General features: G+C 44.6%; 1 protein-coding gene across 1 annotated transcript in view; it reads left to right on the plus strand.

Moving 5' to 3' along the window:
* Positions 1-26,619, plus strand: part of WDR49 (WD repeat domain 49) — a 176,056-nt gene that overhangs the window by 50,386 nt on the left and 99,051 nt on the right. The window contains exons 7-9 of the mRNA XM_054983530.1: positions 4,401-4,549; positions 11,188-11,424; positions 25,355-25,519. Coding sequence (XP_054839505.1) covers positions 4,401-4,549; positions 11,188-11,424; positions 25,355-25,519 — 551 coding nt within the window. The remainder of the gene's footprint in view (positions 1-4,400; positions 4,550-11,187; positions 11,425-25,354; positions 25,520-26,619) is intronic.

Below are 26,619 nucleotides of genomic sequence, written 5' to 3' on the forward strand. Positions count from 1 at the left end.
TTAGAGGCCAACTAGATCTCCACGGCATGAGCTTTTGAGAGTCAAACTCCCTTCATCGGGTGCTACTGGACCCGAGTACTGGAGGAGTTATCACATGGAACATAAGTGTGATAAAACGAAGTGTCATTTTCTGGGGCTGCATTTCAAGCAGCAAATTGTAGTAAACGGTGATGCTGTTATAAACCATGGCATTTACCTTGCAGCGGTCAAGTCTTCAATTTTCTAAATGCCTAGAAACCTATCTATGTATCTCTTTCATGTGTATGTCATCCTTCCTTTAAGGAACTCTCTTTTCTCTCACAACAGTCTTATGAATTATATTGAGAGACTGTGACAGAGGGACTGTGAACAACTTAAGTTGACCTAGGCCGTTTCCACATGACTTATCAGCCTCTGAAATGTTGTGCAAAACACGCGGAAGATAGCATCTTCTCGCGCGAAATCGCGCCAGGAAGACCCAATGTTGTGCAAAACTCCTGGATGATAGCGTCTTCCTGGCTCAATTTCACGTGAGAAGATGCTATCTTCTGCGTGTTTTGCACAACGTTTCGGAGGCCAGTAAGTCATGTGGAAACGGCCCTTGAGAGCAATTCTAAGCAGAACTTCTCAGAATCCTGCTGAGGGTTGCTCAGTGGGGCTTATTCCCAGGAAAGTACTACTGTAGTTTCAGGGCACTGTGGTCTCCAGTCCTCAGCCATAGCCCAACACTCCAACCACCACATCCCATGCCACTGGATATTACAGTGCTACAAATGGGAGCTGGTTTTTAGATAGCCATAACCAGCATGGCTTTCCCTGAGGAATTCTGAAGGCTGTTGTTTTGCAAAAGCTTTGAGAATGTTTATTTCCTTCATAAATCTACAGTTCTCTATATTTCAGAGGGGAAAAAACATAATAGTTCAACCAATTTTGGGATTGCAGTGTGAATTGCTGCTCCTATATTCTCGCCACTCTCTCTGCAGCTTGGAAATGCCCAGAGGGTACCCTCTGCATGGTGCCCTTCCTGAGTCAGTTAGAAATGGTAAGAGCGTGTTGAGAAGAACACCTGCTGACAGGAGGAATCTAAGTTTAGCACACAAAAAAGGACACTCATAAAATTGTACTGATGGAGTTTAGCTCCATACAATTGTGAAATGGGGACAATAGGTAAAAAAGGGAACAAGGGGAGCTTGAGGGTCTAAAAACAGGGTGTTGTAGAGAGTTCTAGATAGACCAAAAAAAACCCAATAAAGAAATATTGCAAGAGAGAGAATGCTACAAAGTGTGAAGGCTTTTTTAGTGTAGAGCAGCCTAGCCAGTTCAAGACAGTTTTGAAGAGAAAGTAGATAGAAGAGCAGGAAGGTGGCTGATGTATTACATACAATGAATTGTAGGAGAGGAGAGGGTGTAGGTCCTATGCAAACTTTTACAGTGGAGAACTGTCAAACATAAATTTACAAACTGAAACATCAGGGCTCTTCAGAGCCCCACAGGCTCAGGTAGAGTTGCCAACCTCAAGGTGGGACCTAGAGACCTCCTGGAATTAGAACCGATCTCCAGACCACAAAGATCTGTTTCCCTACTTGAGAAGCTTATACGCCACTGGTCCCTCCCCTTTTCAAATCAATGTCTCCCCAAGCTCTACTCCAAAATCTCCTGGATTTTCCTAACATAGGTCATTTCCTCATGTCCTTAGAGGTATGGCTCACCTTCAGAACTGGGGCGGCTTTCCCCTAAGCATCTCCACGTTATTGTTTACCAAATGTATGCATATTGTTTTGTTACCATGTTTTCTGCATCTTGCTGGGCCCACACTTGCTCTGGTGTTTTCTTTTGTTGTGGGTTTATGGTGCATTTTTTTTTGCATTTTCTGGCATATGAATGGTTAAAACCAGGGCTTTTTTTTTCAGCTGGAATGCGGTAGAACAGAGTTCTGGAACCTCTTGAAAATGGTCACATGGCTGGTGGCCCCGCCCCCTGATCTCCACATGGCCACCAGCCATGTGGCCATTTTCTCCATGGGCAACCCACTGAGTTCCACCACCTCTTTTCCCAGAAAAAAGCCCTGGTTAAAACGCTTCTGAAGAAACCTCCTACTCCTCTCAATCTCCACCCAATTCTTCCTTGACTCTTTCTCTTCCTCCTTCACATTTCTGTTCAGCCGAGGAAGCCCACTTGCAACAGTGGCTGCATGCAATCATGCATGTGCAAAGTAAAAAATAAATAAATAAAGGGGGTGGGTGGGCACTTTTAGGCTATGATGACAAAAGTGCCCAACCTCCCCTCCAAAGCCACTTTTTTGAGGTACTGTTTGGAGGCTTTCCTGTGACCTCATGACCAAAGTTAAGCGCTTGTGGGTATTGCATGCGGAGGATGAGTTTCTGGGGTGACTCGGCAAAACACATACCTAAAGCGGGAGAAAGGCGGGAATGACAGGCTGTGCTGAAATGGCCGTAGAGTTGGCAATGCAAGGCTTAGGGAATCTTTTAAAAAGATTTGCAACTCTCTTACATCATCCAGAACGAAGCAGAACTTTACAGGTAAACAGTTCACATCACTGACTCAGTGCCCTGAACCTAGGGTAATCAGGTGTCTCAGCATCTTTCCTACTACTCCCTCCCTCTACTAATAGTCACATTAGTTGTGAACAGTTTTAATTGGCATAAATCCTGGTATTTTGGTTCAGATGTGGAGATTTTTTTCATTAGAGATCTCAAGTCCCCCTGATAAAGAACAGACTGGAGTAGAGGTGTCTCCTGGTGCTTCCCCCCAGCCCCCTGGTTCCCCCTCCCCTGTTTCAGGCCCTGGCAATCCTAGCTCCAACGAAAGTGGTGCAGTAAGAAAAGAATTAAATTGCGCTTCTCCCATGGTCCCGATCTGCATCACTCTGCTGTTATTGGCCATTTGCCAGTGAAAATCGCTTGGGATATCCAGCCACAGATCTCTCAGTGACTCATCTTGCTCGACCCTTTTGTTCCCAGGTTTCCCCAAGGAGAGGGAATGATACATGGTATAAATTGTATAAATATGCAAAGACAAAAGGAGAGAGAGAGAGAAGGGGAGATGATGGGTGGTTGCTTAAGAATTTCTTCTGGAGGTTTGCCTTGCATGCATTAGGAAAGCAAGCTTTGTTTTAAAAAAAATCAGAGCATATGTTTTATTAGTACAGATCAGAATGAGATTCATTTTAGATAGCTTTTACATCTTTAGAGCTTCTAAAAAAATACATTGCCAAGAGTAGGGCAAAGAAGCAATTTAAATGAATGTATCGTGTATCTTTCCATACAGTACTTTTGATTTTGAAGAGCTTTATTGGAACTTTGAATCTTGAAAACGCATACCTTGGAAATCTAGTTGGTCTTCAAGGTGTTATTGGACCCAGATCTTATTATTTGACAGCAGACCAACATGGCTACCCACCTGAAGCTATCAATATTATTCTACTTTCCGAAATGCCGAACTGAATCTGAACTTGCAAAGGCCATACAGTGACTCATTAGCAGGGATGGAATATGAAACTCAGTTTTCTGTAGTCTTATGCGTTTTTCTTCTTTGGATCACGCTAGATCTGAATAAATCTTAATAAATCTAGCGTAGTATCCCAGGTTAGCCTGATCTTTTCAAATCTTGGAAGCTAAACAGGGTAAACCCTGGTTAGTATTTGGATGGGAGACCATCAAGATAGTCTAAGGCTGCTACTCAAAGGCAGGCCAATGGCACACCACCTCTTTATGGCTTTTGCCTTGAAAACTCCACGGGGTCACCCAAGTTGGCTGTGACTTGACAGCAAAATATATAAATAAATAATTGCAAAAACAGTAGGTTGATTTTGAGAATGCTGTTGAATAACTTTATCCACAGGGGCGAAATCTATATGTGATTCCATGGAATGGAATAGAGTCAGTGTGTTATAATGCATTGAGGAGTGTCCAGTAGCACCTTTAAGACTAACCAACTTTACTGTACCAACATAAGCTTTTGAGAACCACAGTTCTCTTTGTCAGATGCATGAACTGGTTCTCGAAAACTTATGCTACAGTAAAGTTGGTTAGTCTTAAATGTGCTACTGGACTCTTTTCTATTTTGCTACTGCAGACTAACACAGCTAACTCCTCTGGATCTATAATGCATTGAGTGTCACATTGGGCAGCCCAAGATTCAAATCTGTGAATCCACTGTGAATCTTGCTGGATGACTTGGGACAGTTACTTCATCTTAGCCTACCATACCTTGCAAGGCTGTTGTGAAGATAAAATTCAGGTGAGGCCAACTATGCATGCTCCTTGGAATAAAGTGGGATAAAAACATGATAGAATACATAATCTTTCGGGTATTTTTTTTACAATTGCTGCCACTGAGGTATATTTATTGGTTTAGTAAGAATTTCTAAAATTGTGTTTTAACTTTATGACTTTGTACAGCAACTGCAGGAATTAATCGCCGTGTTTGCCTTTGGAACCCTTATGTCACCTCCAAATCTGCTGGAGTCTTGGAAGGCCACTCGGACAGTGTAATCGCTGTCCAGTTCATTACAGAGCGCAAACTGCTTTGCAGCTTTGCAAAGGATAAGGTGGGTAGTAGCACATCAGAGACTGTTAGTTGTGGATCTCTATGCAAGGCTGGTAAAGAAAATGAAACCCAAAGGGCTGCTGTTTCCCAGTCCCCAGTAGCTGCTCAGCTTTGCAGGCATTTGGTCTAAATCTAGGGATGCTTGAGTGCCCACCAGTTATGCTCATAGCTTGTTTGTTGGTCACAAACAGGGTGTTAGCAGTCAGACTTACCATCATGATATTAAGAAGGCTTATCATAAACCCTTCTCTGTATATGTTTTAAACCCAGAAATGCTGCCTAAGACAGGCTGAAAGATGGAAGCCAGATCCCAGTTGAGAGATGGAAAATTACTAGCATGTGAAGTGTCAAGCGAGACTAGCTTTCAGCCCCCATGCCCCAGAGATGTGCAAAGATCCTAAAACAATATGGTTTTCCTGGAGTTGTTCAATTAATCTCCTTAACAAACCCTACCAATCTTCTCTTATCCCTTCTCCCAGCCTGAGCCATTGAGGAACTGATAGTCTCACCTATCCAGCCATTGTGGGTCATCAGTCATCACTGATATTAGGGGTGTGCACCATAAAAAAATTTGGATTTCCCACTTTGGGTTTACCCGAAGTGGGAAAAAGCTTCATAAACATCCGAAACCCTAAGCCTCAAGCCGCTTTGGATTCAGGTATTTAAATCGCCTCGATGTGCTCCGTAAAGATTCAGAGCATACCCAAGTGAGGGAGGAAGCTTTGGGAAGCTTTGATCTGGGGTTTCCAAATTGAGCCCAGCGTGCTAGGCCCTATTTGGAAATCCTGAATCTTTGCGAATCAGGTCCAATTTGGGTAAAATGCCTGAATCGCAGACCCCTAATTGATAACTCTAGTTTTGTCTGGGAAGGCTTAATGAAATCTTCCCAGTTTTATTGTCTCATCTTGGAGACAGCTTCCTATCTCTTTGTCACACCCCAGAGACAGCCTCTCAATTCTTTGTCTCGCCCTGGAGATGACCATTAAGCCATTGTTTTGGGGGCAGAAGATGTAATTAGTCCAGTTACACTGTACTTTCCACAGTATAACTGGACTACCCTTCCTCCATAGTTGTGTGTGTGTGCCCTTCGGATTCATGTGTGCACACCCTCAGATGGCATGTCTGAGCCTCTCTCTCCCTTCTTGTTGCACAGCACAGGATGCTGAAGCTATTTCCCTTCTGGATTGATAACTATAACCCCAAAACTTTGACACTCTACCCAACTTCCTCTCTGCTTCTCCTAGGAAATTCTGTATGTATGTGGTGTATGTTCTTTATGATTGCTTTTGATATCCTGTTAATATAAATCATTCTGTAAACACCTGCTTGGTCATTTTGAGAGTCCTCTGAAGGAAGGGACCTGATATACATTGGTGGAGAAGATCTTGCAGTTACCCCCCCCCAACTTGCAAGGAGACCCCCCCCCCGCCCTTATTAGGTAACAAGGGAGCTGAATTTTGATGATCAGTTCAAACATTAGACAACTGGCTTCACTGTATTCCTTTCTAACTTCACTACATTGCAGTTGGCTTTCTGCACATGTGCTTTCTTACAGAGACCAGCAGAATTCTATAAACCCATCCCTCTATCCTTGCTGTGTATTGGCTCTGCTTGTGTGTAAAGTGCCATCAAGATGCATTTGACTTATGGTGACCCCTGCTGGTGTTTTCAAGCCTTTGCATGGCAGCCCTAGACTTCCTCGGTAGTCTCCCATCCAAGTACCAACCAGGCCCAACCCTGCTTAGCTTCCAAAGTCTAGATATATATGTCCCTAGTGATGGTAATGTAGGGTTGCCCACTGCTTGCTGAGTCCCTGACAGAAGAATCTGGGTGGTGAGGACAAACTTTTAGGCATTGCCCCAATATGCAACATCATATCCAGCACAAAACTGAAAGTAACATCATTGTGCTGGAGGTGGAGCAATGATGTCACTTCCTGTTTTACACTGGAAGTGATTTGCATGTTGACGCAGCACCGTCACTCAGCCAACATCTATATCATATGATCAGAGCTAATTTCTCACTTGGAGCCTCCATGCAAAACAGAACCTCTGCGGAGGCAGTTGAAATGAGTTTTATTATATATATATATATATATATATATATATATATATATATATATATATATATATATATATATATATATATATATATATATATCCAGTTATTTGAGTGTATTTAATTTCACTTCATCCCCCCAAGGACTAATTCAAATATTACAAACTCCTTATGGGCCCCACATGGCTGCCACGATGACTATTGATCAGACATATGCTGGAAGTTCCAAGCATGGGACTTAATTCTCAAGCATTAGTAGTCTGATTTGGATTGAAGCCATAATATGCAGAGAGAGGGAGCATAAGCCTCCCCAATGCGCCGTTTTCCCAACCAGGAACAGCTATAGGGAGCTTCTATTTCCCTGTTAGGGAAACTTATATGTAGGCATCATCAGTTCCTGTAAGTTTCTCTAACAGAATAAATAGCACCCCTCAGGGCCATTTCAGGTCACTAAAACGAGGAAGGGTTGCTCTCCTCTTCCCAGTATGCCATAGTTCTGATTCAAATCCAAATGCCATAGTTCTGATCCTGTGCACACCTGGAACATCAGTTCCAAGCACAAACCATGTCTGTTTGCTGAATGTGTGGAAAATATGAAGATTTCATAAAATGTGAATTGGCCTTAACTCTCTTCAATTCTGACTTCCCGAGATGCACTTTTTTTGCTCTTTTTTCCTGGAAGAAAGGGTAGGGTTGCCAGCCCCCAGATGAGGCCTGGAGTTCTTCCAGAATTACAATGGAACTCCAGTGATCAGTTCCCCTGAAGGAACCATAGTCTAGGAGAAATGTAATTCCTAGAGGGGCTACAGAGAGTGGATGTTCTAGGATTTCCATTTCCCTTATGATATATCAGAGAAACTAGGAGAAACTGAATGACAGTTGCCTGTAAAGACACTAAAGGCTAGAGGCTGGTGATTAAGATGTGATAGGACTTCTGTTGGTTAGTATCCTTCTATGGGTTTTCACACTGGATATTTTTCCTTAACACAGAATTGTTTTTAGGTTGACTGATATGAGGCATGGTATTTAATCAAAAAGGGAGGATTTGGAGGAACTGAACTTTGACCTGTATTAACATCACAGGACATATCACATCCCTGCTGAGCTCCCTCCCTTGCTCAAACTCTAACCTTTCAAGGCGCTACTCCCCAAATCTCCAGGAATTTCCCAAGCTGGAGTTGGTAACTTTAATTTAGAGCAGAAATCAACTGATGACATTTGAGTGCAATTACAGTTGTTGGGATCCCTCCACAATCAGGACCCAGGTGTATTACACGTGCTTTAGCCTCCTAAGATTAGCCCTGAATAGGGTTTTAGGGTACTCTATGTTTGGAGAGCCCTGACCTGGATGGCCCAGGTGAGCCTGATCTTGTTAGATCTCAGAAGCTAAGCAGGGTCAGCCTTGGTTAGTAGTTGGATGGGAGACCTCCAACGAAGACCAGGGTAGCCGAGGCAGGCAGTGGCAAACCACCTCTGTTAGTCTCTTGCCTTGAAAACCCCACCAGGGGTTGCCATATGTCAACTATGACTTGAAGGCACTCTCCACATGTTTGGAGAAACTTCAGTAAATCTGCCTTGAAGCTCAGTCCCAGCTAAAAGTTGTTCCATCTGAGGTCCTGCCCTCCTGAGGCCAGCTTTTCAGTACTGTTTGGATACCCTTTCCCTTCCACCAGCAACTCCTGACTCCTTGCAGTCTGTAGTTCCCTTGGTCCAAGGTGGGTATGGCCTTCTAGCTGGCTGACTCTATCACAGGAAGGTCTTAATTGAGCCTTGAGCCTTGCCCCCTTGTTCTGTCTTGTTCCCTGTACATGACTAGTATTGCATCCTAGATTTATGGCCCAAGAACTGAGACAATATCTCCTCATTCAGATTGGAACAGATTGCATTAACCAGCTGCTATGACTCTCAAATAGCTCTGCTAACATTGTTTTCCCTTTGGTTGCTCTGCCATTATTTTTACAAACAGGCCTGTGTTGTTCTTGGCACAAGCATGCATCTGTTTCACTTTGATGGATGAGCAGCCACCTGAGCTGGTTTAGGTATTTACATACAATGCCCTCTGCTCTGTTTAGAGCAATCTCTAAATGACTGCCCGCCAACCCAGATCAAACGTCTACTATTGCAATGCCATGTTGGACAAGAAACGAAATCAGGAAGATAAAAGGCTTCCTTCTCAAAAGCCTTGGGTTGACAGCTCAAGAGTAGAAGTAGTAGTATATGAGGTAGCAATTGGCTAGTGCCTCATGTCTATAAGGCCTTCATTGGAAAGAGAACGACAATTTATTTTAATTTGGCCACCTTTATGTTTAGAAATAACGGTTTATTTGAGTGAGGGGATTTAAAAGTGAGGATTTCCATGGGTCATACATAGGGGTTAAGTAACGAAGAGTTGAAAAAAAATCAAACCCAAATGAACAAACAGTAAAAGAAATACTGATTAAAAAAAATCAACTAAAACAGTTTTCATGAAAAAGAGAACAAACCCCGCCCCTCAAAGAATTAAAATATAGCCATATATTCATGGCATCTCAATATGACAGGATAATGGCAAACATCAGGAAGGATATCTAATAAGTAACATTCAGTTATCCAAACAAACTCCTATCCAGGACTAATACATTTAGCCCAGTGTTATTTACCCCTGACTGGAACCAATTCTCCATTCCCTCAGGAAAAGCTCCTGCAACCTAAAGCCCTTATGGCTTGAGATTTTTATCCATTTCTCCCACACAACAACTCCCGTTAGGTATGTTAAAGTGGCCTAAGGGTATCCAGTGGGTGTTTCATAGCTGAAAGGGTCTTTGGATTCTGCAATTCAACCCTTGAACTGTTACAACTTCCTCCCAGTTTTATGGTTCTTGGACTCTTTTCCTCACTTGCAATTGTTAAAGGAGGAAACATCCTTGGGGACTCTACACAAGAAGTGGTGGCGTGGAAAAAGCCACAACCTTATATTTCACGTACAGAACAAATAGGCTGAGCTGGCCCCAAGGCCTTTCGGCCCATCCTGTCTGTCTTCACTCCTCTTGTGTGGAGTGTCTTTTTTCCTCCTTGTAGTTTGGCAACTTTCAGGTTGCTTGCTACTGATGCCAGAGATTGCCATCTTGGGCCTTCACACATGTCCTTAAAGGGACAGCTCACTCACCAAATGCTGTGACCACAGGAAAGTGCATTCTCAGGAAAAATGATGAAAAAAAAAAAGAAGACAAACAGCCTGCTACTATTTTGAAAACGGAGATGTCTGGAGACGTCTGGAGTCAAGGGGAAAAGCCAGCACTGTTCGCTGAGTGGAACGTCCCTTTAAGGACACGTGGAAAGGGCCTTGGTCCTTTCCCCGCCTGCATGTCACCAGTCTCCCTTCCAATCTGAAACAATGGCAGCAGTCGTGGGAGTCAATGCACTTTCTTGAGCCCCATCCCCAAGGTTGCCAACTCTGGGTTGGGAATTTCCTTGAGATTTTGGGTGTGGAGCTTAGGGATGTTGGGACTAGGGGTGTGTGCTTTGGGAATCCGATTCAGGTAAAATACCCAAATTGGACCTGATCCGGAAAGCTTTGGGATTTCCGAACTTGGAAATCCCAAATCAAAGCTTCCCAAATCATTCTGAATGCTTCAGGAAGCTTCGGGGGACACGGGGGGGTTAGGTTTAAAGGGCCTTTTCACAAGCGACAGAGCCCTTTAAACCTAACCATTCCCTCCCACCCTCTTCCCCCCCCCCCCACTTACCTGGCACTGGAAGAAGGGAAGGCTGGCCCTCTCTGCTGGCTGACCATGGTGGCCACGACAGTGGCAGGAGGGAAGGCCCTTTCTGCCGGCCAGCCACGCCAGCCACGGCAGCAGCAGGAGGCCCTGTCTGCTGGCCAGCTGCACTGGCCATGGCAGTGGCAGGAGGGAAGGCCCTGCCTGCCAGCCAGCCATGCCGGCCATGGCGGTGGCAGGAGGAAATGCCCTCTCTGCTGGACAGCTGCACCGGCCGTGGCAGCAGCAGGGAAGGCCCTGGATGCACAAGGTAAGTGGGGTGGGGGTGGGGGATGGGGTTAAAGGGTGAGGGTGGGTGTTTAAGGGTGGGAGCAGCCTCCCCCTCCCCCCTCCCCCATCACTTTAGTGTGCTCTGAATCTTTATGGAGCATACTGAAGTGACCTGGAAACCCGAATCTGAAGCGGCATGCCGCTTCCGATTTCGGGGATTTCCGGATCTTTTTCCCGCTTTGGGTAAACCCGATGTGGGAAACCCGAATCTTTTCAGGTTGCACACCCCTAGTTGAGACCCCAGCAGTGTATAATGCCATACAGTCCAGCCTCAAAAGCAGCCATTTTCCCCTCCAGGGGAACTGATCTTTGTAGCCTGGAGATCAGTTGTAATTCTGGGAGATCTCCAGCCATGACCTGGAGAATGGCAACCTTCCCAAGGACACAAAACTGAGTTTAAAGCAATTCCTGAAAAACCTATGAAGTTACACCCCTGAGATGACAGTAAGAAAAATGAATTTGGATTCTATCAAACAACCTTTTCTACACCATCTAAATTAAAAACTCGACATTACATTTGGTTCTGATTACTTCCTTTTTCTCCTCTGTGCAGGTGTTGAGGATCTGGGATATTCAACATCAGCTTTGCATCCAGAGGATTGCCGGTTCCTTCCCCAAAAGCCTCGAGTTCCATTCTCTGCTTTACTTTGATGAACCTCGTGGGCGTCTGTTCATCTCATTTAACAACCAATTGACATTACTGGAAATGGAGCCGGATACAGGCAAGAGCAGAGTTTCGAGTCACAGGAAAGCCGTTACTTGCATTCTTTACAATTCAGTTTTCAAGCAGGTAAAAAAAAGAGGAAAACCGTTTTTTGCATTTGTCAGATAAGCCATTTGATTCACTTTAATGGAATTTCAGTGAGCGCTGAATTGGGAAGAGAAATGATTTTGTACTCATGTGTGCTCATTATTGGCTTTCTGTGTGCCTGCTTGAAGGAATTGCGGGCATTGTGGATTCCCAAGAGTTTTATTTCCCTGGCAAATATCAGTGAATTCAATATATCTTGGGTCAATTGACTTCAGCTCGGATCCAGGTACTTGGTATATGCCACAGGCATATCCAAAATGCAAGAAAAAAGGACAAACCCCATTCTCATTTCAAATGGGAGAGGTACCAGCTAATAGTGTTTACTCTTAAATAGTTTTTGTGTCATTAGCAGAGAGACTGTAAAATCCTAAATAAGATTATACCCTTCTAAGTCCAATGAAATCAGTGGGCTTAGACAGGCAAAATTCTGCTGAGGATTGCAGAGTCGGGATATAGGTTGCAATGTTAACCAACTTGCAGGTTTGATAACAATTTGTTCGAATTCACAGTTCAGGATTTTTTTGGTGCAGAGTACAATTAATTTGGTGTATAATTCAGACTGACTACTAATACTTGGTATCTATATGCTGTCAGGGCTAGCAGCAGCCACCGCTGGGCGGGGCGCTGGGTGGTCTGCTCCTGACCTCAAAGGGGGGCCAGGGATTCTGCAGGACCCTGCTCTGTGGAAGGAGGGACAGTATACATCACCCAGACTCCCTCCCAGCCCACTCGCTGGCCTGCTCAACCTGGCCTGCTTACCCTCTGCGTCCTCCATCATCTTTGCCTCCCAGAACTCTCCTCCACTCTTGCACTGCACTACTCTGCTCTCACTCCACATCCACACTCACACCCACCACCTCAGAGCCCTTCCCAGCCACCCTTTATAGGGCTTCCTGTCTCCACCCCGCCCTCCTTCCAGGCTTGTTCCCTCTCCTGACCGGGCCTAGCTGTGCGTTCCTCCAGGTGTTTCCCTCCAACCACTAATCCCTTCTGGGCTCCTTTGCCTTGCTGGCAGGGTGGGGTTGAGTGTGAGCCATCCCCAGCTGAGGGCTCCTTGGCCTTGCTCACGAGGGGCTGCCCCAGCCAGCCTCTGAGCTACTGAGCTTGCCTGGCCTTGCTCACGAGGAGCTGCCTTAGCCGGCTTCCGTGCTGCCTGCTCGGCAATGCTGGGCGGGGCTACCCATCTCCTCCCCCAGAATGCCTGTGGCAGCCCCCCCTGGAGAGGCTTGGCTTCTAGCAACTCCTGAGCCAGGCTGCTGTCTTCTAGCCATGGTGTGGCCCTGGGCTGTCTCAAGCTGCTGCAGCAGGGGTAGCTGGCTGGGCTGCCGGGATCAGCCACAGCTGCACCATGTTGGCTGGCTACTAGGCTTCTCTGGCTGAGCTGATTACAGAAGGTGGGCCCAGCTTCGGCCCCTTGACTGACTGCCCAGCTCTTCCCACAGAGTGCCCTCAGCAGCTCCACCTGGAGGGGCTGGCTTCTGAGCATCTCCTGAGCCAGGTTGCCATCTTCAAGCTGGGGTGGATGCTGGGGCGTGGCTCTGAGTTGCTGTGGCTGCTTCTCCCCCTTTGCAGGTAAGGGCCCTGTTTGGGCTGCTGCTGGGTCCCAGTTCTTCCTGCCTCTGCCCTCTCCCTCTGGTGTAGGCAGGTTCTGGCCCTGGCTGCTGGCTGAGGTGGCAGGACTGCTGTCTCCTGGCTGCCTCCCCCTGCTTCCTCTTGTTGAGGCCGGGGGCTGTGCCTCAGACCCCGGACACATGCCATTTGCAATGCTTCCAAAATGTGTTGTATTCCTTACAACTGCCATATAAAGTAGGCTAGTATTACAAACTCTAGATGTGAAGGTCTGAAGCTTGTCTAAAGAATACATAGAAGGGGTGAGATTTGTACTGGTGGTCTCCTATGGTGGTGGAAAGTGCCCTCAAGTCATAGCTGATGTATGGCAATCCCTAGTGGTGCTTTTATGGCAAGAGACTAACAGAGGCGGTATGCCATTGCCTGCCCCTGCAATCCTGGTCTTCATTGGAGGTCTTCCATCCAATTACTAACCAAGGCCAACCCTGCTTAGCTTCTGAGATCTGACATGATCATGCTTACCTGAACTATCCAGGTCAAGGTTGTGATCTCCTATATGTAGTAGCTATATCTGGTAGCTGGAACACGAAGCATAGCCCTGATGCTTGTTAGGAAGCGTGTGCAGTCTTGTGTTGGCTAGAGTGTTAGAATGGCTTGCTGGAAGCACACTAGTGGTGGGCAAACTCCCTGCGGTTTGCCCCTCTGCCCAATGACCGCTAGCGATCAGTGGGAGGAGACAAGCTGCCCAGGGATCGCCCACCACTGGCAGGCAACTCAGGCAAACAAGCAGCACGTGTGCCCCTGCCAGGGTGCCATGATGTCACTTCCAGAAGTGACTTCACTGTGCTGGCCACAAGAACGCTCTCACCCTTTGTGCAGGGCCAATTTCAATCCCAAACAGGCTGGTTCTTAAAGAGAACCAAAGCACATGAGGAGTACTGTGGCCAGTGTGACATCACTTCTAGACGTGACATCATTGCGTGCTGGCCAGAAATGTGCGTACGCTGTGCAAGTATGAAAATTAAGTCCAGTAAGTACTACCCTCCTTCTTCCTACCCAATGTCAGGGATCCCTGGCAACCCTATTGTCATATTAGATCTGGGAGACCCAGGTTCAAAATCCCACTCCACCATGGAAGCTTGCTGGGTGACCTTGGGCCAGTCATACATTGTCAATTCTATGATTAACGACCTCCCACCTCCCAAAAAAACAGGTGTTAAAGAAAAGGATCTGCTTTATTCTCACTTTCAGGTTCCAATGAACCTGGTTCTAAAAACCTCCTGTGAAGCCCCCGTGGTGGTGCCTGTCAGGATAGTTGTGGAGTGGTCATGCAACTAGGCCAGACCCTCACTCATGCAGGTCCATTTTCCCTAAGGTGACCTTGTAATATGTGGCCTAGGATCATGATGACATATTTTATAACAGAACGAGTTGGTTAAATGCATGGCCACTTGGTATGCAAGCGGAGTGCTGTTTGTCTGTGCAGCGCTGCGGCCTTTGTGGTCAGAGCACTGCCTGCATCTCAATGAAGAGCCACCCTCGATAGACAGGGAAAGGTCCGTGTGATTGATTTCCCCCCTTTCTCCCTTCCCTGTGCCCAAGTACCATCTTTTAATCTCTGGATTGAGATTCAGCTAAAGTAGATGTTTTGGTAATGCACACTGCAGGGTGATACGGACGGCTATCAACATTTTCTTAACAGAAATACACAAAACCCTGTAATCTTTTATTCAGCATGGATGAGTGTAGAAATCTTATAGTGGGACAAAAGTAATAGATACATTGTGTGGTCTCCGGGAAACAACTCTACTCTTTCATAAATTAATCCCTAACTCTGGCTACAGATCTATGTATGCTTAGTTGGGAATAAGTCCTATTGAACTGAGTGAAAATGAAAAATTAAGGGTTTCCAAGGGTTATGTCTGGATTCCCCAAACTTGTTTTTAGCCAGTCACACGTCAACAGCAAGTTACCCGATAGGAACTCTGTTTTTAAGGAAGCATTGGGACCATGGCACGTCTGCTTCCCAGCATGCACCACTTTTCTGATATGAAATGGCCTGGGAGTGCTATTCAACCCATGAGAGGGCTACATCATGACATGTGCTGACCCTAATGGGGACATTTAGCACTCCCAGAGCCATTTCTGGTTGAAATAATGGGGAAGGTTGAAGCTGCTTCTCCCAGAGTGCCACAATCTTGACCTGAATTGGGCTCCTGTACATTTGGGAACTGAGTTCTTGTGAGAAACTCATAGCTGACCTGCTGTGACCTCTGACTGAAAGTTCTTAGAGTGACCCTGTGGAAGAAGCATGGAAAACCTAACGTGTAGTTAGATGTTTTAATGGAAAACTGAAACTAGGTTTTGGTTTTCCACCGTGACCGACAATTTGTGCTGTGGGAAAGCACAGAATATGATCCGTTTGATTCTCCTGAAGCTTCATAGGCTTTTGATACCATCAACCACTGTGTTCCTCTTGGTCACTAATTGGCCGGGGAGTCGGTGTTTCATTGCTGAGCGTTCAGTTCTGTGGTTAGTTCTGTGATTTAAACGAACGATGATTTCTTTTTATTGGATTTTATGTTGCCGCTTTATTTTAGGGATAATTTTATTGGCTTATTACTATTTTAGTGCTTTAAAGTGGATCGATATCCTAAATATCAGAAGAGAGTTTCCTTAAGGACTGTTATATACCTCTCGGGAGATCTAGGATTTGAGATTCCCTGCAGGTTTTTATGGCAACTACTAAAAATGGGCTGATCTGGATTGGGATGACAAAACTGGGGGAGGAGAGGGAATTAACCCCGTTCTTCTGCACTGTTTTCTTAATCTCAGTCTCCCTGTCCCTGAGCTGCAATTTATCATGCATGGAAAAGCATACCATTGTACACTGGCCCCATAAGGCTTTAAAGATCAATACTGGCACTTTGAATTGAGCCGGGAAGCAGATATGCAGCTGAACTACAAGGGGAGCAATGTGTTCTTTGCGACTCACCCCAGAAGGCTATGGTATTCTTCAGCAGTATCCCAACAGTCTTCAAAATTCAGCCATGCACAGAGTGCGTTGCAAGAGCCTAAACAGAAAGCCAAATCCTCTTGCAAGTATAAAGTAGTTAATGGAATCTCTTGAAGAAATGTTGCTTAACTTTGCAGTCTTTCTCTACTTGGCTTTATCTCCACTTTGTCGGTTCCGCTTGTTTATCCTGGGGACTTTAAGCTGTGTAAAATTTCCCCTAACTGCTGTGCACCTGGATTGCAAGATTTTTTTTTTTAAAAAAAATCCTGTTGTTTTCTTTCCACTACAAATGCTGCCTTTGTTTCTGTTGATGAAAAAAAAATGTGGCAATTTTTTATATCCCAGTTTTGCAAAACTCTCTCGAGGATTCTTCCAGACTGAAAGATCAAGGTGCAATTGATTTTATATACCAATCAGATATACCACCGCACAAGCCATTATTGCAGCCTGCTCGCATCCAGTGAAATCAGAAGAGAGGGAAGAATTCCAAGGTGAGAGTTAATGTCTCTGTTCAAGATACCAGAGAGACCCCAGGGAAGTCCTCTGTGAAGAAATCGATGAAAGAAGATAGACGAAAAGCCTTGTGAGGAGGCCACAAGAGAGGAACAGATCAGGACAAACCCAGGAGACTGAGCCGGGTGGTAATGAAGACACTTTACCAGGACTATGTGCATCATGTGCGCATTTATCTTTGGGCAATGACAGAGAACCGGCATATTTAGTGTGTCTTGTTACATTACATACTGCATGTACAAAAGGTCTTTCCAGACACTTTGTCTCTCCCAGGAGGATCCCATTTTCCAAAACTAATGGGTCACGCAGGACCTGGAGGAATTAAATAGCGATGACATGCGTAGTTGGCCCTGACGCTCCAGGTAGGGCAGGAGGCAGAGCCAGGGAGGACTCCCCCAATGGACTCTCTGCGCTGCACTCTGGGCGAGTTGTGGGAGGGAAAGAAGAAACCGAATGTTATGTTAAGCTATTTCTATTAGGTCAGAGGTTGAAGCAACTGCAGTAACTGCTTCAGCACTTAGCAGTGCAAGAGTTGAGTCCAGTAGCACCTTAAGGACAAACTAGATTTCCAGGGTGTGAGCTCTGGAAAGTCAAAGCTCCCTTCTGATGAAGGGAAACTTGCTCTTCTACTACAGACCAACATGGCTACCGACCCTGAAAGCACTTGACACTGGTTCTGCAGTGGTTCACCAGACGTGGATGGAAATAGAAAAATCTAAATGAGAGAAGGAATGTTGTTGTAATACCACAACATGGGTCCAGCCCATTGTAGAGGTATCACCTGTATCTAAATCACAAATATGTTACTGTGGTAAAATCATCAGTGGCTATAAGTGACTATACATATATATAACTCTATTGCTCAATTCAATGATCACCAGAAGACATGATTAGTGAAACTTGATATGATATCTGGTGGTATAAAGCACAGTTTAGAATTGATCGGCAAGCCACAAAATGTTTTCTAAAAGACATGTGGCCATGGGTTACTGTGATGTTCAAACTGACCACCATTATCACAGCTGTTTCTCCACCTCCAGACACTCACAGATAGTAGAGTAGATTTTTGAACTTATGAAGCAGAGCGTTGAAAAGATGGACAATAAAAGCAGACAAGCAACTCTAAACTAAGGTAAGCAAATGAAGCTCAGATCATGGGCTGACATCTAAACTATAAGGTTTCATCCTAACAATTGCCAGCACAGCGAGGATATTCCTTGCATTCCTCTTTTTCCAGGAGAAGCTGTTGATACCTGAAAAGGTCATGCTAGAGCTTGGAGAACCCACATGCACAAAACCCGCCTGCATTAGAGGGTACAATAAGATGAAGAACTGAATGAGATTGTTCCCTCCAGTCAGCAGAACCCCAAAACTGCAATCTGCATAAAAGGCAGGAGAGAGCAATTTCTCTCCATGTCCCTCTTCACACTCCTTCCTTGATCTTGCATGACTTTTTGTTCACAGGTACACTCCGAGCACACAAAGCTGCCTTATACCATTGGTCTATCATGATCGGTATTCTCTACTCTGGCTGGCAGAAGCTCTCTAGATCCTCAAATGGAACGCTTTCATGTCATCTGAGAGCCAGTTTTGTGTAGTGGTCAAGAGCGACGGGACTCTAATCTGGAGAACCGGGTTTGATTCCTCACTCCTCTGCTTGAAGCCAGCTGGGTCACCTTGGATCAGTCATACCTTCTTGGAACTCTCTCAGCCCCACCCACCTCACAGGATGATTATTGTTGTTGGGATAATAAAGTTGTCCTGAAGGGCGGTATATAAATTGAATGTTGTTGTTGTTGTTGTTGTTGTTGCTATCTGATTATTTTAGCTGGAGAAGCTAGGGACAGAACCTGGCACCTTCTTCATGCAAAGCAGATGCTCTATCCCTGAGCCGCAGCTCCTCTCTGAATTGGTTTATCAATAGCTATTAGTCACGACGATCAGTTCATGAAAATGCTTTATACCATAGAATCATAGAGTTGGAACAGGCCTCCAGGGTCAAACTACTGTGTCACTGAGTGCAATACTGTCTACTCTTACCAGCAGCAGCTGTCCATGGAACCCGAGAATGGTCTTTCACATCACTTACTGCCTGATCTTTTCAGCAGGAGATTCCATGAACTGAACCTTGAGCAGTGTGCATGCAGTAAAGATGTTCTACCTTTGAGCCACATCCCTTCCTCCTCTCCCACTGGCAGTCGGTAGAATGCAACCCATAGTTAGTACAAGCCGTAGTTTGACAAGATGCCTGGACTGAGCCTGTGGCTTTGGAGCAAGGCCTTCAGTAAAGGAATGAATTCTCTCACATGTGACTAGTAAAAATGTATACCAGATATGAGCAAGTGCTACGCATATTTCTAGACTTTGGTTGTTCAGTTGATTTTTCCAGGCAGAGGGAGAATTTATGACTTCCTGAAAGCAGAAGGAATACCAGAGAAATACATTTCACTAATAAAAGAAATGAAACCTGCAATCATTGCTTCCACGTGCACCATGCCTGAGTGGTCCAAAAGTTAAATGTGGAAATTGAGCTTAGACGAAGATCAATTTAGGGGCCAATGCCAATTATGGACTTGGCGAAATAATGTGGAAATTGATGAGAGAATTGGACAACCAGTTGGAGATCTACTCAAACTGGGTAAATATAACACATACTGCAGATGAAGCACATATGGAATTGTAGTGCTGGCATGGATCCTCTGAAGCTGCAAAAGTCTCTAAATGCTCTATGAACTTATGGGCTATTTGCCTGTGCAGATCTAAGTCAGGTGGCTTTTTGCCCACAGGGGTCTCTCAAAATCTAGCATCACCTTTTCAGGAATCAAAAGGGGCCCCAGGGAAGGAGCATGCATGCACGCTTCCTTGTGATTTATGGGTTTTAATGTTCTGTACTGGTATTATATCTTTGTATTTATGCTATTTTACTATCGTATTGTGTATTGTATCTTAGACTATTTATTTTTAAGTATTGGTTATTTTATATCTTATGTTGTAAACCGCCTTGAGCAAATAAATAAGTCGAATAAATGAATGAATGCATGCATGCCTGCCTGCCTGCCTGCCTGCCTGCATGGAAGGTCCTCATAGTATTTGCAGTTGCTTGGATAAAACCATATAGTTTAGATCCTAACCCACCATTTGAGCTTCATATGCCCACCACGGTTTGCAGTTGGTTCTCTGCTTGCATAGCTTATCTTTTTAGCATTCAGCATCATAAATTCAGCTAAGGAATTTTACATGCTCCCTCCGACTCCTGCTTCAGACCAGCTGTACAATAAAGCTGACTATAGTTTCTCCTGTATTCGTGTGTGCATCAAGAACCTGGCATGTGTGAATAAGTGTGAGATGCAAAAGATGAAACAAGCTGCAAATTCTTGTGCAGGATACATGAGAGAATGCTAAAAGACCCTAATATTTTTTTGAACTGCATGTGCACAGAGATAAAAGCCAAGGATCAGATCACATGTTCTATGTACACCTTTAACATTTTAAATGTAGACTGAAAAAATGGGAAATGTGACAGGATAAAACCCTAGGTGCCAAATGTGTTTACAAATGTGAGTATCATACATGTATTCTTGTCAGAGATCTGTGAGTGGCTGCAGCTCCCTGCTTAGTGCACTCTCTTTGTCAAACTTGCTTTTATCTCCGCTTAATGTGCAAATAGCCATCAAGTCACCAGCAGAAGTGCAAACAGGACATTTAAAGTTGATTGAATGTATTCCTAATGTGACAGCGGCTGGCTGGTGCAATCGATATCAGTTAGTGAGCAATCCTTGGACTGGAAGCATTAAAGAAATGCAGGGAAGCTGGAGGGAAACCATGCAAGAAGACGCAAAAGGACCATTTTGCAAAAGAGGAGTGGGAAACGTATGGCAGTCAAAACGGTCACGGCTCCAAAAAGCACCTGGAACTGGAAATAGCAGCATGCCAGAGATTGGCTTGAAGGGAGGAAATGTGTATGGCCACAACAGGCTGCACATGTGCATGTGAGAAATCTGCACCTTGTATAGGTAAAAAGTTCTCTATGAGAACAGAGTAGGAGTAGGGAGGAAGAGGCAGAAAAACATTTTTTTTCTCAATCAAATAATTGCCATGCCCTTTCTGTATTTTGATATAAAACTTGTCCTATTTCAAAAGGTCCAGTGTTGGCAACAAATCCAGAATGGAATAAGATTTCTTTGAATTACGTGAAATGTCCCCTCCCTTTCCCAACTCATCTCTGAGCCACAAAGTGCAACCTAATGCCTACAGCAGTTCTCGTAGGTGCTCATACTTCACTGTTGATGGGTCTAAAAATAAGGTGTGCATTATAATATAAGGAGCAGCCCCCACAAATGTCTTATGAATTTCCTCCAACGAAAGAACTCCCATGTAACCTAAGAGTAGAAAAGAGCAAGAGCCTCTTAAGCTACCTGAAGATATCTGAAGAAGTGAGCAGTGACTCACGAAAGCTCATATCCTACCACAAATTTTGTTAGTCTTGTAGGTGCTACTGGAGCTCTTTTCTACTGCTTCAAGCAGACTAACATGGCTACCCATCTTTTTCTATCTCCATTTAACTTAAGGCATCCATTCCCCCTTTTAAAGAAAATACAGTCATAAAGACAGTCAGTTCCATCATACAACATCATTCAGCCCTGAGAAGCTTACTATCTACTGGGCCTTCTTCAACCAAGATTGGACACTGAAATGTTCTCCAGCTTTCCAAGCTAGCATTACCTGTTTCACCCGAACTCTTCATCTGCATCCATTAGAACAATTAGTGCAGCCTCCCTTCAACTTTAAAAAAATGGACAGAAAAAGAACAAAAACAAAACAGCAACCTCTCCATGCTGAGCTTGATTGGCCACCGAATGAATGGTACCCTTTGGTATAAACTTCAGATTGGTCTTCTTCAGTCACTGCCAACAGCAAGACTCAGGTGGTTTAATCTTAACTGCCTCGATGCAATGATACATACTTTCATTGCAGTCTCCTTACACCTTTGAAGGACAGTCTATAATAGAAGAGATCACTGATAATACTTCTATTATTAAGAGCACTTTGGGTTGCAATTAAAATTCTACTTGGGCACCATTTGTAATGATGCTTTTAGGGGTTTAGAGGAGCACAGCTAATTTAACACAATAAGTATGCAGCGTATCGCTTCTTAGCGAGGTGGATTCATTTAATTGCCCAAGCTGAAGGGCAGCTGACTTCGTCCCTTCTTTAGCCATAGTTTTTCTATGTGCTTAAAATATTTTTACATTCAGGTGTTACCTGTTGATTTTAGAGCACAAGCTTGTAAAAAACCCAAAAAACCCAAATGCAGCCTTCCAACTAATTTCCGGAATGGAGGGTTTGATCCCACGCAGTGGCTCCACTTGTGTGGGTGCTTCTTTCCACCCCAAGGAGCCTTTATAGGCTCCTTGTCATAGATCCAGAGGAGTTAGCCATGTTAGTCTGTAGTAGCAAAATAGTAAAGAGTCCAGTAGCACCTTTAAGACTAACTGACTTTATTGTAGCATAAGCTTTTGAGAGCCACAGCTCTCTTTGTCAGTTGCATTGCATCTGACAAAGAGAGCTGTGGGTCTCAAAATCTTATGCTACAATAAAGTCAGTTAGTCTTAAAGGTGCTACTGGACTCTTTACTATTTCACCTGACAAGAGGCTTGAAGGAACTGTTGTGTTAACGGAAGGTTCTTTGCACCGGAGAAAAATGTGGGTCAATGGGATTCAACCTAATGTTATAATAGGATGGATTCAACCAGATTTTCAGCTGGTAAAAAAAAGGAGGGAGAGGTCTCCTTTGACCAGCCTATGCTGGGGATCACGGGACCTGCATAGACAAGATCTGTGAGGGGACTGTAGTAAAGGGGGAGGGGTGGGATTGATTGGGATTGAGTGAAAAAGCAAGCTGGATCCAACCAATATGTTATGTATAGATAGCCCAAGTATTGGGGTCAGAGCTCTTGCTATGATTATAAGTAGTTTCTATAAACTTGCCACTGACGTGGGAATGAGGGTTCACTTCAAAACCTATAGCCTGCTTCTCCAAGACTGAGCTGCTTACCACAAATTAAACAAAACACCAATCTCTCATAAAAATTTCAAATCCCAAGAACTAGCAGCCCAATCAAGTTCAATAACAAATTAAGGCTGCTTCCATTAAATCCCTGGTGAAAAAGTACAGTTTTGCATGCCTCCCAGAATGACAGGGGAGCCTTCTGGACATCTGGAAGGCCATTCCATAGTGTTGTGGTGACAACGGATGAAAGAGCAAGTGATTCTCAGTGAGATCAAGGGTCTCTTGGCAAACTGAAGAAACAACGAGCTGATCTAAGCTCACAATAAATACTGCTCTTCCAGTACATAAATCCAGGGTTGACAGCTCTAGGTTGGGAAATTCTTGGAGATTTGGGGAGGGGGGGTAGAAGCTGGAGAGGGTGGGGTTTAAGGAGGGGCCTCAGAGGATACAATGCCATAGAGTCCACCCTCTGAAGCAGCCATTTCCTCCAGGGGAATTGCGCTCTGTTGTCCAAAGATCAGTTGAAAGCAGGGCTCATTTCGAGGAGGAACACGCCAGAACGCAGTTCCGGCAGTTCCCCCAAAAAGTCACATGTCCGGTGGCCCCGCCCACCTGACTCTTGGCCATTTTGGGCCCGTTTCGTCCTGGATTGGGGACAAAACGGCCCGGATCAGGCCTCTGATGGGTGGTGGATTACTCTCCTGCTCAGCAGTGGCCAGATCCTGACTATTTTGGGCCCCTTTTTGGCCATTTTCACCCTCTTTTTGCCATTTTGGGCCCAATTTCGGCCCAGAATGGCCAGGATTGGGTCCAAAACAGCCAGGATAAGTGATGCCAGGGGTGTGTGGCCTATGCAAATCAGTTATGCTAATGAACCATTTCCAGTGATGGCAAGGGGCATGGCATATGCTAATGAGTTATGCTAATGCGTTATGCTAATGAGTTGATCCAGCTCTTTTTCTACAAAATGACCCCTGGCTGTAAGTCTGTGAGATCTCCAACCACTACCTGCAGTCTGGCAACCCTACATAAATGCCAGGCTGCCAAAGGCTTTCTAGGTCAAAACCACTACCTTGAATGGAGCTCAGAAGCACTCAACCAAGGCACTCAACAAAGCTCTTGTAGCTTTGGCATAATGTGCATGAAACTCCTCCTGACAAGAAGCCTTTTGGACTCATTCAACCTTCCAAGATAATTTCAAGGGCAGCATCACAGTCATCTGGCCGAGGAGCTAGAGATCATGGATCATTGTGGCAATGTTGTCTGAGAAACATCTTACAGAACATTTTGCATAGCAAATGTCACTTCTAGCCACTGCCTCAAGTTGTATCTCGATGATAGGACAAAATCACGAAGTACCCCATAGCTCTTTACAGGCTCTGACAAGGACAACTTTACCTCACCAAATAAGGGGGAGATCTAAGCTAATGACTCTTCCTTCCACATCAGCATCACTTCTGTTTTGATTGAATTCAGTTTAAGCTTCCTCGCCCTTATCCACTTGACCACAGTGGCCAGACACTGAGGTAGACTAGAGATGACAGCATCCAGAGGTCTTTGTTAAAGAAACAGAGCTGAGTATCATCCTGTAAGCTCCTGTAAGATTCATTTTAAGATAGTTGAGAATGCCTCAATTAGAGCTGGAGGACTGCTTTGGTAGATATTCTTCTCATTGTAGACTTCAGAATTTGGTTCTAACTATTACGCATCTTTGAAAAGTATTAAAATAGCCTTCAGAGAAAAGGAAACTCCATCTGTGACCTAGTTAAATGGACCAGAAAAGAAGTCTATTAATTTAAGAACCGAAGGATTTTTCGTACTATGAGTGCCCTTGAAACCACGTTCCCATTCCTCTCTTGCATCGTTAGTAAAGGGGAACTATAGATATTGAGCTATGATGTGGTTCTTTATATATGTTACCGGGACAGGATAGGACTCTTCTACATGGAAGCAGCTCTGGTAATATCTGTCAGTCCTTATGTATCATATATTTCTTGAATGTGCTAGTGTAAACTGCCTTGGGCAGGGATTTAATGTGTGCATAAATAAGTATCAGATATGGCTGGTGGGAATATCATTAAAGAAAAGGTGAGAAGATAATGCATATGTAATGCAGAGTGTAATCTGTCCAAATGGACTTTCTCCCAACTCATAGCATCTGACTACACTGTTAAAATTCAAAATTCGAAATTGAAACTAATGCATTCTGAGACATTCCCTAGATCATCTTTAAAGATCCATTACTCAATGGATCGATTTGCTAAGATACGTTGGGATGGCTTATCTCGCCACAGAGCGCAAAGCAGTTAGTCTAACATACCCTCCAAAGATCTGTTGGAAAGGCATTGTGTTCTCATTGCGAAGGGCACTTTGTTCCCCTCTGAATCCCAATTATTATCTTTTGAGGGACCAGGTCTCTCCTCTGTTGAATGATAATGGCAGTGAAATCATTACTCTTTAGTTAAACGGTGCTTGCTGTGAAGGCAGGTATTTAAGATGGGATAAGAACCAGCCCATAAACTTTAATAGGGAAAGAAGATAAATCTTCTAATGAGTTGAAAGAAAGAAGATGAGAAAATCAATGCCCATTTTTTTCCTTTTGAATTTACATTTCATCCATGGGCAAAGTACACGTACATCTGCACATGGAACAAGAGGCAAATGAGACTGTATTAATATTTACTTATTTATTTCATTTATACTCTGCTTTTCTCCCCAGATCCTAATCCATTGTTCTAACCACTTCACCACATTGGCTCTCCAGAAACTTTTATGTAAGTGTGTGTGTGTCTTTTTCTTAGGTAATCACCTCAGATATGGGGTCCACTGTTATCTTCTGGCTCATTGATACTGGGCAGAAGATCAAAGAGTTTGCACGTTGCCATGGCAATGCCGAGATCAGCGCTATGGCACTGGATGGGTGTGAGACAAGACTCTTCACTGGGAGCACAGATGGAACAGTGAAGGTATGAGAAAGAGCCACTTCAGATTGCCAGAGGTACCTTGTTGCAAAATAGAAGGAAGCACAGCAGCGAGCGGGTAACGTATTTTGGCTTAGCTCCTTTTCTGTTTGTGGAAAGCACCTCTGCCTATGGAAGACAGGAGAGTGATTTTCAGCAATTTCCCCTCGTAATGTAGGATTCCTCATACTATTCTTAGGGATCTACTGACCATAGAGGGTATGATTTGGGTGGGGGCAGAGCAGGCTGCTGTGGGAGGCAGGAAATGTCCCCTTTGTTAAGGATAGCTCCACTTGCACTAAACAGGATTCAACAGCAATAGCAACCAGAGGCGAGAAAACTGTTATTGAGAGTTGGTGTGGTGTAGTGATCTGAGTGTCAGAAGGCCCAGGTTGAAATCCCCACTCTGCCATGGCAGCTTGCTGGGTGACCTTGGGCCAGTCACACACTCTCAGCCTAACCTACCTCACAGGGTTGTTGTGAGGATAAAATGGAGGAGAGGAGAAGGATATAATTGGTTTTGGGGTCCCCACTGGAGGAGGAAAGGGGAATATAATTGAAGAAAATAAGTAAAGAGCTGATCTACACTTTATGTGAAACGTGGTATATCACTTTCAGTTTTTGAAGGCCAGAATACTTTAAAAATTCCCTGCATGCAGAAAATTAAAACATCAAAGGGTATTCATTACACCTTTCCTCCAGGGAGCTCAGGCAGGCTCTCCACCATATCCCTGAAAATAAGGCTAGACTAAGGCCGTCCACATGCCGTTAAAGGGATGGCAGACGAATGGAATGCTGGTGATGTCTCCATTTATAAAATGGATGCGGTTGTTTGGCTTCCGGGTTTTTTTGGTGCTTTTTCTGGGACTATGGAAAGTATGCTCCCAAAAAAGTGCCAAAAATGGAAGCCAAACAGCCCACAACCATTTTGCAAATGGAGACATCTGGATTCATGAAGAAAAGCCACCAGTGTTCGGCGAGTGGGCTGTCCCTTTAAGGGCATGTGGAAACTTCCCAAGAGAGAATGACTGACTTCAGATCACCCAGTCACTTTCATGGCAAGCAGGAATTTGAACCTGGTTGTCCCCGGCTATAGTCCAACATTC

This window comes from Eublepharis macularius, chromosome 6, assembly GCF_028583425.1.
Source record: "Eublepharis macularius isolate TG4126 chromosome 6, MPM_Emac_v1.0, whole genome shotgun sequence".
Lineage (NCBI taxonomy): Eukaryota > Metazoa > Chordata > Lepidosauria > Squamata > Eublepharidae > Eublepharis > Eublepharis macularius.